The sequence below is a fragment of the Meles meles genome, chromosome 2 (genome assembly GCF_922984935.1).
Source record: "Meles meles chromosome 2, mMelMel3.1 paternal haplotype, whole genome shotgun sequence".
Lineage (NCBI taxonomy): Eukaryota > Metazoa > Chordata > Mammalia > Carnivora > Mustelidae > Meles > Meles meles.
Genome location: NC_060067.1, coordinates 92914676 through 92927301, shown reverse-complemented (window position 1 = coordinate 92927301; position 12626 = coordinate 92914676). Strand labels below are relative to the sequence as shown.

The 12626-nt window shown below is 35.1% G+C and overlaps 1 protein-coding gene across 2 annotated transcripts in view; it reads left to right on the top strand.

Moving 5' to 3' along the window:
* The window catches only part of NDST3 (N-deacetylase and N-sulfotransferase 3), a 187476-nt gene extending 184110 nt beyond the window's left edge, over positions 1-3366 (top strand). For both annotated transcript variants that reach the window (XM_045986881.1, XM_045986891.1), the window contains exon 14: positions 1797-3366. In XM_045986881.1, the coding sequence (XP_045842837.1) occupies positions 1797-1916 (120 nt within the window). In that variant the 3' untranslated portion in view covers positions 1917-3366. The remainder of the gene's footprint in view (positions 1-1796) is intronic.
* The last annotated feature ends 9260 nt before the right edge of the window (positions 3367-12626 follow it).

The following is a 12626-nucleotide window of genomic DNA, read 5'->3' as shown; positions in this document are numbered from 1 at the left end:
GAACATATCATACATTACAAATCTCCTTTCATTTGTCTTGCCATAATGAGGGAGCAAAGCAACAAGAGGAAAGGGTACTTGAGTAAGTGGACATGATTATGGGGACACACATACACACAATAGGGCACAGGACAAAGGTTTGTCTGCACTGGCACATTGACACAGACAGCCAGGTTTGAAAATGATGCCCAAAAGGTAGAGGTAAGGTTGAGATAATCCTCAGTATCAGAAGTTCAATTCAAACACCAAAGGGATGGATAGTAGAAATGGATCCCAGGGGGTTCAGTCCTAGACCTAGATAAGATGTTGTGCAATCACTTACCATATGAAAATATTGGGGCGCAAGCTGGCAAGAAGAAAAAATAGGGAAGTACAGAAACTCAGAGAAAAATATGTAAGGTTCTTCCCTAGATTCCAGGTCTGGGTGGCAGCAAAGGAGGCACAGAATATAGTATCTTGGAAATAAAATTTCCCAGATACTATATATATAGTATATATATTTACACTTTTATAGTATATATATATATATATACTATATATATAGTATCTGGGAAATATAGATATATATTTATATCTAAATATAAATATAAATATATTTAGATATAAATATATCCCAGATATATTATCTTGGAAATAAAATTTCCAGATATAGTATCTTGGAAATAAAATTTATCTGCGCTGTTTTCTTTTGTCTGAGTGTGCCAGCTCAGCCTGTCAGTGGTTTTAGAGCAAAAGACTGAGGAAGACCAAAACCAGAAATGAGACAGACAGGCACAAATCACACAGTGGTTTGGGTTCTCCCTTGATTATTATCCCTATATTAGAATATAGCACAACTATTCTGTTTAATTCCAGTGATCATGATTCCTACAAAAATCACTGTTACATCAATCAATACCAAATGAGACTTTCTTCTATGGCATTTAAAATCAAGTACCAGATATGACATTTTAAAAGAACAACACAAGGAATTAAATTAAAAAATGTTTAAAGGTTCAACTCTGCTGAAAATCTCAGAGTAGTACAAAGCCTGGAGGTACAGATAGAGATGCAGAAATCCTCCCTTTACAACATTCCTAACAATGGTCATCCAACCTATATATGAATGCCACTAAATGCCATCTCACAGCACAGCCCTTTCCAGTTTTGACAAATTCAATTATTAAAATCTTTTCTTCAGTGAGGAGAAATCTACCACCCTCCAAGTCAAGATAGTTTACAAGGCATTCTTTTCCTTCCTTGGGTCAAATCATACAAATGTAGCAAGCTAGAGGTTAACCTGGTTTACCTACTGCATTTTCAAGCCTACCACAATACTGGTTTTAGCAGTATGCCTTTGTACACCTTTACACTCTCATAAGAAAGTATTATGTACCTTTCAAATCTAAATGTAAATTAATGATGACCAAGGAGTATTTGATATTGTACATGTACCAAACTAACATTCTCCAAAACAGGAGTGATTTGAATAAGAGCATCATATTACACCCAACCAGTTGTCATGGCTCCTTTTCTAGCAATTCAGTCAAGTTACTGTAACATTTAATTCTGCACAATCAAGTAAATCCCATGCTTAATACAAAATCTCTTCCCTGCTAAAAACAGTGTATGTACCTAGAGCACCTATTTTGAAGAAGAGAGTCGCTGTGTTTGTGTTGTGCTAAATAAATAGCCCACATGCTTAATATAAATCTTAACCCAGGTATGGTATAATTCATGCAGATTTAAACATCATTACAGTAGATGAAATGTACTTTAATCTTCAAAGTGAAATGTCCTCTTATATCCCACCTCAGAGCAGAGCGTTTCTGTCAAGCTACTACCGAGATCACAACGTGGAACTGTCCAAACTGTTACACAGACTGGGGCAGCCTCTGCCATCCTGGCTGAGACAGGAGCTGCAGAAAGTGAGATAGCACTGAGAAAACGTCTCGAGAACCCATCTGCCATGTAACATTCACCTTTCACAAAGCTTCCAGAAGCTACCAAAAGGCTGTTTAAAAATATACCTCTTCAAATAAGAAAAAAAGAACAAAGTTCCTTCCATGTGCTGGCATGTGGATGACTAGGGGGGAAAAAAGAAAGAAAGAAAAAAAGAAAACATACCTGTTACAAGCCTTGAGGCCTACGGCCTTTCTCTTAATCCATATCTGAGCCTGTGGGATTATTGTAGACTACTGTGCACTCATGTGGAAGTCAACTGCAACCAATATAGGTGTCAGACGCAAATGCAGAATTGTTCCATTTCATAGTAATATTTACACTTTTATATATCAACTAAAATTGTGTCTCTGTAGATTTTTAGATCACTGTTTGCCTGTAAAATGTTTTCTTATTCTTTGATCCTATAAAGTGTCCTACAAAACAAGAAGCAAAATAAACATCATAATGTAGCATAAAATGCCAAAGGCGTAATACCCATGAAGAATGCTTGCCAAGATATAAATCCACTGAATACTTAGAAAGAATTGTAAATTATAATTTGTTGCTAGATCAGAGAGTGGAAAAGTTCTATACGAGGTTTATCTGTATCAAAATAAAAAGGTAAGTGCTCTAGCAAAAAAAAAAAAAAAACCTGATTTTTCATACACATACTCTAGTACATTTATGTAAAAATTACTAACTCCTCTGTTGTAATGTAATTGTTATACTGAGATATGTTGTAAAGCCATCGAAATGTATATGGAAACATGCTGAATATACTAAAACGGTAAATAGTAATGTAAATTGTACTCACGAAATCCTCTAAAAGGGAGAAACTGCAGGGGTCTGAAGACACTATCACTGACAATTGATATTCTCTTTTTGTGAGCTACAAACCTACTCCAATAGTCCTCACTGGTTCTACAGAAACACTTGCATAGAATGTGAGCTATGTGTCATCTCCAGAAACATACTGACTTTTAAAAGTAAAAAACTTTTTTTTTATTTTCTCCAGAACAAGACCTATTAAATGAAAATTAAGCACAGTGTCTTTAGATGATGTTATTCATATTTAAAATATAGAAAAATTGCATCTTTCCAGATAGTTCAAAATGAAATTGTATAATATAGAGATTTATAACAAAAAACCAAATTGATATATATTTAATCTCATATTTCCCATTATACTTTTAATATAAGGCAGAAGAAAATAAGCCAGGGCCATGTCCCCTTCTTTTAGAATATTTTGTATGTTCTTTCATGAAAGGCAATAAAACATAGTTAAATATAGGGATTATCTACCAAATTAAATGGAGGAAGTACAAAGATGAGCTAGACATGATTCCTTAATTTAAACTTTAATTGATCATATGGTTAATAAAGTATTCAGAAAAGAAAAGAATCATACTTATTGTCCTATGCTTACATTTACTTAATTTTTAAATTCACTGTACACATTAAAAAAATTAAATAGCAAATTCCCTGCTACAATTACATAAGCCATTATAAAATGTTATCAAAAGTATGATCAAGGAAAAAAAAAGATATGCAAGGAAAAGTCATCGCCCAAATATTTTCTTGGTCATTATAATGTGTGAAACTAAACTCTATCAATTATTCACTAATTAGAAAACAAATTCTGAGATCCTTCCACTTACTATAAATTTTTAAATCACATTATAATTATTAAATATTTTTTAAGGTCCTATGCTCCCAAATGATACACTGTCTTAAACAAATACTCTAATAGCCAAAAGAACTGGAGAAAGAACAAGTTTTCAAGACCCCTACTGTAAAAGCAGTATCAAAGTCATTTGCACAAATATGGTGAACTCAATCTTCATGCTTACTCCTAGCTTTTTTAAAGCAGCACTTGCCCAGCATGGCAAGAAAATGAATGTAGTGTTTCACCTCCACTAATTTAAGAAAACTAGCTTAAGAGGGGCACACATAGTGAGAGTAAGCCCCAGCAGTTACATACAGTATCATGGTTTTATTTTGGCATTTCTACTGATAAAAAAAAGAAAAAGAAAAAATGATACATTTGTGTTTTAATGATGAGACGTGCATTTAAATTTCTAAACAAAGCTGCTCCTGGCACAATTTTGTCTAGGTAAACTGAGGCAAGGGAACAGCATACCCTTTAAGATAAATGTTAAAAAACATACTGGATGCTTGTATAATGAAGGAAAAAGGAAAAGATCATACCAAAATTTATTCATTCATAGGACAGGCATTATGCTATCTATAGTAGCAAACCTTTGAAAGAACTTTTGACCACTTAATGTATCTTGGAGGCAACATCAAATTCTAGAGGACATACATACTTTCTACATTATATACTCCAGCTGGTTATTAAGATATTCTAAAAGTAACATAAATACATATGAGAAAAGAATGAGAGCTAATGTGATTTAAAACTAGCTTTGTATAGAATTCCTTTTTCATTGCTTAAAATTGGAACTTCCTCAGGAAGAAATGAAACGGTTATTTCAATGTTTATAGCTATGATATTCTTGTCATTCACATTGAATGAAAATTACTGGAAACATTTTTTCTCTGAGTTTTTTAAAATAAAAAAGCTGAATATAATTCTGATGGTAGCATGGTACCTCATATGTACAACAATAAACTGTGATAAGAAAATGAAAAGTTTGGGCCTGGTGATTTTAGGTAATAAGTAGGTATTTGATTGTGTTTGCCGGGGACAGAGTGGGAGATGGTTATAGAACCCAAGTACCACTAATATAACTCAAAATGGAGAGACGCATAGAAAACTTCCAATTAGAAAATAGGTAAGTTTATTTTCAATAATATAACCCTGCACAGATCCTTCTAATCAATAGTAGCCATTATTTATTTATTTATTTATTTATTTATTTATTTTTAGTTCTAATAGATATGAAGCAACAACTAGGGTCCCTGTGGGATCCTAGTGTCAGAGAATAAGAGAAACACACAGCTGTTACTTAACAAACTTGAGAACCTGAATGATTACAGTGTTTCTTACTTCTAGTACTCTGTTCTGCTGCTCACAAATGGTCTCCTTTCTTTAGAGCTTTAAAAGGTGTCAACTAATCTCTTTTATTAAAAATCTATCCAAAAAATCTCTGCCAAAAAAAAAAAAAAAACCACAAAATCAAACAAACAGATGTGCAGGGAGGCAGCCATTTATTCCCATCTTCCACAAACTTTTTTCCTCTATTCCAGCCCCTTTCTTCCCTAGAAATCAGATTTTCTCATGTTGCAATGCCCCCCAGCCACCCCCACCTACATGCACCATTTGATTTCCCCATAGGTTTGTCTCCCACAAACAGAGTTCTCTAGTATGGAATACATCGGACGACTCATTTTCTCTCTAAATATGTTATCCTATGTTCCTTCTACTCCAAGACCAACTGGTGATGGTTAATAAACCAACTGTGTCAATGTTAGTGGCTTTTTATGACTTAAAATATTATACTTTCCAGAGATATCAGTACTGCAATTTCCAAGAGATATGTTTAACCCGAAGTCTAACTAATGCGGAGGCACTGAACTGTTCATACGTTTGCTATGGAGGAATTTCTCTAATTTTAAATTATACTCTATCACTGAATTCTATTCTCCCAAAGCTGACTCTTCTTGGTTACCACCTACAACATAGCTGCTGCCTTCTTCCTGCCCATCCCACCCCAAACACACATACCACCATCCCGAAATAGCTGGCAGTCATGGAAAGAGCAATGAATACTTGTCGTAGATAATCCTTAAGAAATTATTTGTGTTGGATAGAAATATCTACCTTCTCTTCACTTACTTTACTAAGAGCAGACTAAATTTACAAGGTCAAGCCATGTCTTGGTTAAGCCAAGACTCTGTGACATTTATTCCATTCTCAAGAAAACCTAGACTCTACTTTGAGTATGCCACTCACCTGCAGTCAAGGGTACCTAACAGAATTTGGGGGCCACATCCCACTACCCAGTGCTACCACTAGTTCTTGCCATTTATTGTCCTCAATAAACTGTCAGAGTTCTCTATATATTCACTGCTCTCAACAAGGTCACAAAGAATTTATTCACTTATTTATTATTATACGAATTGTACCCCTTGTACCTTATTTATTATTATACAAAGCTACCCCTTGTACCTTCTTCCATTAATCATATATCAGTCTTAATCTGTGAGTTTCTATAATTTCTCAGCCTCTGCCCAGAAGTTATAAATATAAAGACTAGTAAATCTTAAAATTGGAACCCACTATATTTTCACCATCTCCTCTGGAGCACCTCTTAGAGAAAGGAATCATGACTAGTGTCAGTAAGTATTTAAGAAAGACGTTTACTTTCCAGATTTAGGCAAATATTTTACTTGCCTAGCAATCCCTTTCAAGGAAGTGAAAAAAAAAATTTCACAAATTTATTACCCGCAGCATAAAGTCTCCAAGATAGTGTTAGGAAGAATGTATTTACCCACATTTTATCATACAGAACACTGAATTAAACTTAATGAAATGTGAAACATTTCCAAAGCACACAGGATCTGTGACAAACCTTACATAAAACTGTCTACATCAAGCTGCTTCTTGGATATGAGGGGATAAATTAAGTACAGGAACTGCCTGCTGTCTACATATCTGATGCCAAAATGCTCTATTTCAAATCAATAACTAAAATGCAAACCAGATCTTGCTCTTAAATATTATGCATAATTTGTATAGTCGGACCAGAGAAGATTGCTCTTTTTTTCTCTATTTGGTAAATAATATTCTGAATCTGATTCTTTTTTTAAGTTTCAGCCACTTTAAACAGAAATGCAAGCTCAAAATGTTATATATTCCTAGGGTTCTAATGTATCTTTTCATAATTTATGAAATTTATGTCCTTTAAAGCAAACACAACTCGTATTTTTTTATCTTATTTCCACCTTAATTAAGATGTACTTTTTTTTTAAGATGTACTTTCTTGATAAAAAATGTTAACCATCATCTGAACATTCAGCAAGTCATAATCACTGATCACAGATCACCAGAACAAGTTTAATAATTATTAAAACAAACACAACTCCTAAAGGCCCACAAAACCTACTATCAGAAAATAAAGTCTATCCCATACAAATAAATATGTTCAAAAAACTTTTACAAAGTTAAGGATTATCATTTTAAAAATAACAAAAGGTTATGAAATATAATATTGAGAAAGTCTCACTCCCATCTAGGATCAACTTGATAAAACCATGTTTTTCTATCCTGTTTATTATAGGGATGTCCTCAGGACAACTAGAGTAGCAATGAGAATAGGTCAGACTGTAGTCCACTATCTATCCTTGACTAAATATCATTGGATAGGTCACTTTTCCATTTGCTGCCTCAATGTCTCCATCTGTTAATGGAAGAAGTCAAATGTGATCACTGTAAACCCGTTTTCTCCTTGCTTTATCATCAGTTATTGTAACATTTGGCTTTCCCTGTCTCTCACATATCCTCCCACCAGGCAGGAGCCATGAATGATCTAGGTGGTCAAGTTGCAAGCAGAAACTGGGCCCAAGGAGCTTAACCTGTCACCCCTCACTTCTCTTGGGAGAACACTCTGGTTTGCTTGTGGCCTGTGGTTTCACAGCAGAAATTTCAGCTGAACTCTATGTTTAAATACAGCATTTAAAGCCACAAACACAACAAAAAGAGCTTAGAAACAAAAATGAAAATATGAATATATGCTCAAAAATCATGAGGATGAACAAGTATAAATGAGAACGGGGCACCCTGGGTGGCTCAGTCAGTTCAGTGTCTGCCTTTGGCTCAAGTCATGATTCCAAGATCCTAGCAAAAAACCCCACATTAGGTTCCCTGCTCAGCAGGGAGTTTGCTTCTCCCTCTCCTTCTGCCCTTTCCTCCATTTGTGTGTTCTGTCTCTGTCTCTCAAATAAGGAAATACAATCTTAAAAATATATATATATAAATAAGAAGAATAATATAAATGAGCTAAATGATCCTCCAGTGGGAAGCCAACAGATATTGCTTAAAGTTGGTAAACCAAGAAATTAAGGTAAAAGATAATCAGAATTATGGAGATAATCAACATAACTTGAACAGAAAAGGTAAAAGGGAATTACCCTTAATAAATGGGACTAGATTATGGGACAAAGGAGAAATATTTGAATTTTTATTTCTAAGTACATGTACTGTTTTTATCACAACACCAATATCTATCATTTTTTAAAAGATTTTATTTATTTATTTGACAGAGAGAGAGACAGCAAGAGAGGGAACACAAGCAGGGAGAGTGGGAGAGGGGAAAAGCAGGCCTCCTACTCAGCGGGAAGCCTGATGAGGGGCAGGATCCCAGGACCACAGAATCATGACCTGAGCCCAAGCCAGACACTTAACCACTGAGACACCCAGGTGCCCCTATCTACCATTTTTCTTAAAAAGTCTAAATATTCAGGACCAACAGTGCCCAATTTAGTGGGAAGATCACAGAGGAGGAGATCTAAGCAGCAGCTGACTTCAGCACATCAGATACTGGATATTATCCAGATTGAGAATAGGTAAGATCTCCATCTTGGTGCATAGCCTTACTTAGAACATTACTGTAGTGATTCTAAAAGTAGAGTCTGTGGACCTCTGGCCAAACCAAGTCCCCTCCAGGGGGTCTGCAGGGTCAAAATATTTTTATAAAAATACTAATTTATTATATCCCTTTTTTTATTGATCTTTCTCCAATTTTACAATAGCAATGATAGATGAAACTGCTGGTACTTTAACATAAATTAAGATAGTGACATTAATCTGTACTAGTCAGTCATTATATTCTTCACAATTACACACACTCATTTAAAAAAAAATCAGCTGCACTTTAGAATGCCCTGATGAAGCAGTAAGAATTATTAATATTAATAAATTTCAACCTTGAGTACCTGTCTTTTTAATACTCGCTGTGACAAAACGTGAAGTATGCTTAGAGTACTTCTGCCACCTACTGAAGTACTGTTGTCTCAGGCAAATGCACTTGAGCAACTGAGTTGCAAATTGAACTACCTACTTCATTTTCTTCTTATTTTTATTCAATACATCTAAACTAAAAAAAACTAGCTACTTCATTTGTGGAGGATCATCTTTACTTGAAAAAATGACTGACAGAGAACTCTATTATACAGACTTCAGTAACTGGCAAAGATTTTTTTTGAAAATGAACAAAGTGAGCCCGTCACTTCAAGAAAAACAATTGACTGTATTTATTGCCAATGATAAAACTTGAGCTTTTAAGTGAAAATTAAAAGTTTGTTGAAGTTGTATCTGCTACTAAGATGTTAAAAGCAGACTAACATCTAAATACTTTTTCTGATGAAGTTGATGGTGATATTAACAAATATTATTTTCTAATATTACATAATGAAACCTATTAACATTTGGAAGACCTGAATAATTCAGTGAACCAATATTTTCAAAATGAACTATGCATGAAGTTTCAGAATCATTATTCACAGTACATAATTATAATAGTAAAAGTTTGGGCGCCTGGGTAGCTCAGCCCATTAACATCTGCCTTCTGGTCTGGTCATGATCCCAAGGTCCCAGGATCGAGTCCTGTGTCGGGCTCCCTGCTCAGCACAGAATCTTCTTCTCCCTCTCTCTCTACACCTGCCCCTTGCTCATGCTCTCTCTCTCTCTCATATAAATAAATAAAATATTTTTTAAAAACAGTTAATGTTCAATCCTTAGGGCAAGACAAACCAATAGTTTTAAATGTAGTAGAATGTGAAAACTTTATTAAGTTGGTTTCAAACTCTATATTACAAGTATCTTTTAAGAAAATGTCACCTATCAAGTTTAAGTGTAGTATCAAAGAAAAATATCTACAATAATCTGAAAAAGCTTTAAATATACAGTTCCCTTTCCCAAATACATATTTGTATAGGGTCAGATTTTCTTCATATACTTCAACAAAAACGGCGAATCAAAATAGATTGAATACAAAAATAAATATCAGTATCCCCCTGTCTTCTATTAGGCCAAATATTAAAGAGATTTGCAAAAATGTAACACAAGGCCACTCACTATTTTTTTTGTTTTGGAAAACAGTTACTTTTCATTAAAACCATGATTTTATTATGGGTTTGTTCTTGTTACTTTTAAATTAATTAACACTCTAAAATTCCTCAATTTAAATTTCTAATACAGTAAATATTGATAGATATAGCCCTTATAAACAAAACCCCTTCGGAGTCCTCAATAATTTTTTTTAAATGTAAAGGGATTTCACACCAAAAATTGTGAAAGCTACTGACATAGGAGTTGGAAGTAATTTAAGTGCCAAGAGCCAAGATTTATACCATAAACAACAGACTAGAAGGAAAATAGATGGAAATCCAAACTACACCTCCTATCACCTTCCCATTCCACTTCCAGACTAGAAGTGGCCCGGTAGGAAATTTAAAAATACTGAAAAGGGAAAAGAGAGAAGTACACCTGAGAATAAGATTCTTCTCCCCTTGCCCTTCCTCCTTGCCACAAAAGTGAGTTTTGAAAATGAAAGATTAGGGATCTGAGGATCCAAGAATAGAGAAAGCTGTGTCCTACTTTCCATCTAAAACTCTGCAAAGCAGCAACCTCTTCTATGTGCTCTGCTCACCAGTGGTGTGGGTGCAAAATAGTTAAAACAGCACATGGTGTTCTAAGCATATATGACCTAGGATGGCATAGGTTCTACAGTGGCAAAGGAACATAAAGATTCCCATTCTCTATGGAAACTGCAGAAATCACTAACAGGCCTTTTAGATCCAAAGAGACTGGGAAGCTGGAACCAGGAGGACACCTAATGACCTTCCCAGACTGATGACTGTAAGGCATGAGAGGAACCCAGACCATGGAAGCTAGATGCCATTTACCAAAGATGGAACTTGAGAAGGTTCACCCAATGCCAGCATATGACAGATTATAGCTGAGGCCCAGATGTCACCCTCTCGTTTCATGTCCATTATCATGACCACCTTGGGAAGAAAAGGATAGAAGAATCCTGAATTTGACTGGGCTTTCCTGAAATAGACCTAAAAGTTCCCAGTGATGAAATATATCCCAAATGGGGACAATTATTGAAAACTACATTCTGCACAGGTTGTGGATCATGGAATTCATACCCATACATCCATACCCATACATCCCAGGCTCAATTAGCAACAATGGAGACTCATGGAAAAAGAGGCAATAGCTAGCATTGACTATTGATAGACTGAGAGACACAGCCTCGGTTAAGAAGAGCTGGGGATATGCGCAGTGACGTAGTAGGCATGAATCTACAGATGGAACACATCTGCCGATTGTGATCTTCCTCCAAAGTAATCTGTTCCATCCTGTGGTGGACACACCCTGAGAGTCATGCCCTCATATAAAATTGCCTGGAGAGTTGGTAGAATCTTTAAAGAGGATAGTCATTCTTTGCTTAGCACATCCCACATTCACTCTGTCAAGGAACCTGTGGGCTCTATCTTCAGGTCTATCCCAAACCTACCACTTCTCAGCAACTCCATTGCTGCCACCCCATTCTGAGATAACACCATCTTTATATTGGATATCTTCCCTGCTTCCATCTCTGAGCCCAACAATCTACTGTCACTCAACATCCAAAAGGAACCTTCTCACAAAGTAAGTCAGAGCAATCTTCTATTAAAAATCCTGTTAATAGCCCTCCTTTCCAGTCACCGTATGACCTACATGATCTGACATCCATTGCCTTTATGACCTTAGTTCTTCTTCCCCCCTGTCATTACGCAACAGTTGCACTGGTTTCTTTGCTGACTATTTTTAAGCCTTTGTACTGACATTTCCTCAAATGTCCACATGGCTAACCCCTGCAATTTATTTTTTTGAAAAGGCCAACACCTTACCTATAAAATTTTCCTCCTCCCCTGCACTCCTGATTCCCATTACCCTAATTTTATTTTTTACCATTATATTTATGATCTCATAACTATATAATTAACAACTTTCTTGCATCTGTTGTCTTCTACTCAAGTAAGTTTCTCACATCAGTTTTCTTACGTCAGTCTCTGACTCATAATAGGTGTTCAATAAATACTTTGTTGAATGAATTCATTTGGCAATAAAAACTAGGAAAGGAAAAAGGCAAATGATGATAATTTAAACAATTGCATATTTTCTCACATTTAATTGTTAGAAAAAATATACAAAGCAATAAGTTTGAATAAGAAAGATATATATTTCCCCAATCATGCAAAAATTTATAATTCCAGGGCTTTCTTCAAAATGACAACAAACAGGGTGCCTGGGTGGCTCAATCCGTTAAATGTCTGCCTTTGGCAGAGGTCATGATGCCAGGGTCCTAGAATTAGTCCTGCATAGAGGGTTGGGAGTGGGGAGAAGGGTTTGTCCCTGCTCAGCAGGAGGTCTGCTTGCCCCCTCCCTCTACCCCTCCCTACTGATTATGCATATTGTTTCTCAAATAAATAAAAACTTTAAAAAAAAATTTTTAAATGACAAGAAACTAATTCAGACTTTAAATAGTAATGAATTTCTAACAAAGAATTAAAATTAACAAAATAATGTTTACATGTAAAACAAACAAAACCAATCTTTAAATAGTGCTATTTGCCACATTATTCATGTAAATTATTCTAATAAAAATACTAAAAAGGGAAATATCACTAGCTCCCTTTTACAAATGAATAAAAAGTTTTGAAAAAGATAGATAGCTTTAAAGGACACC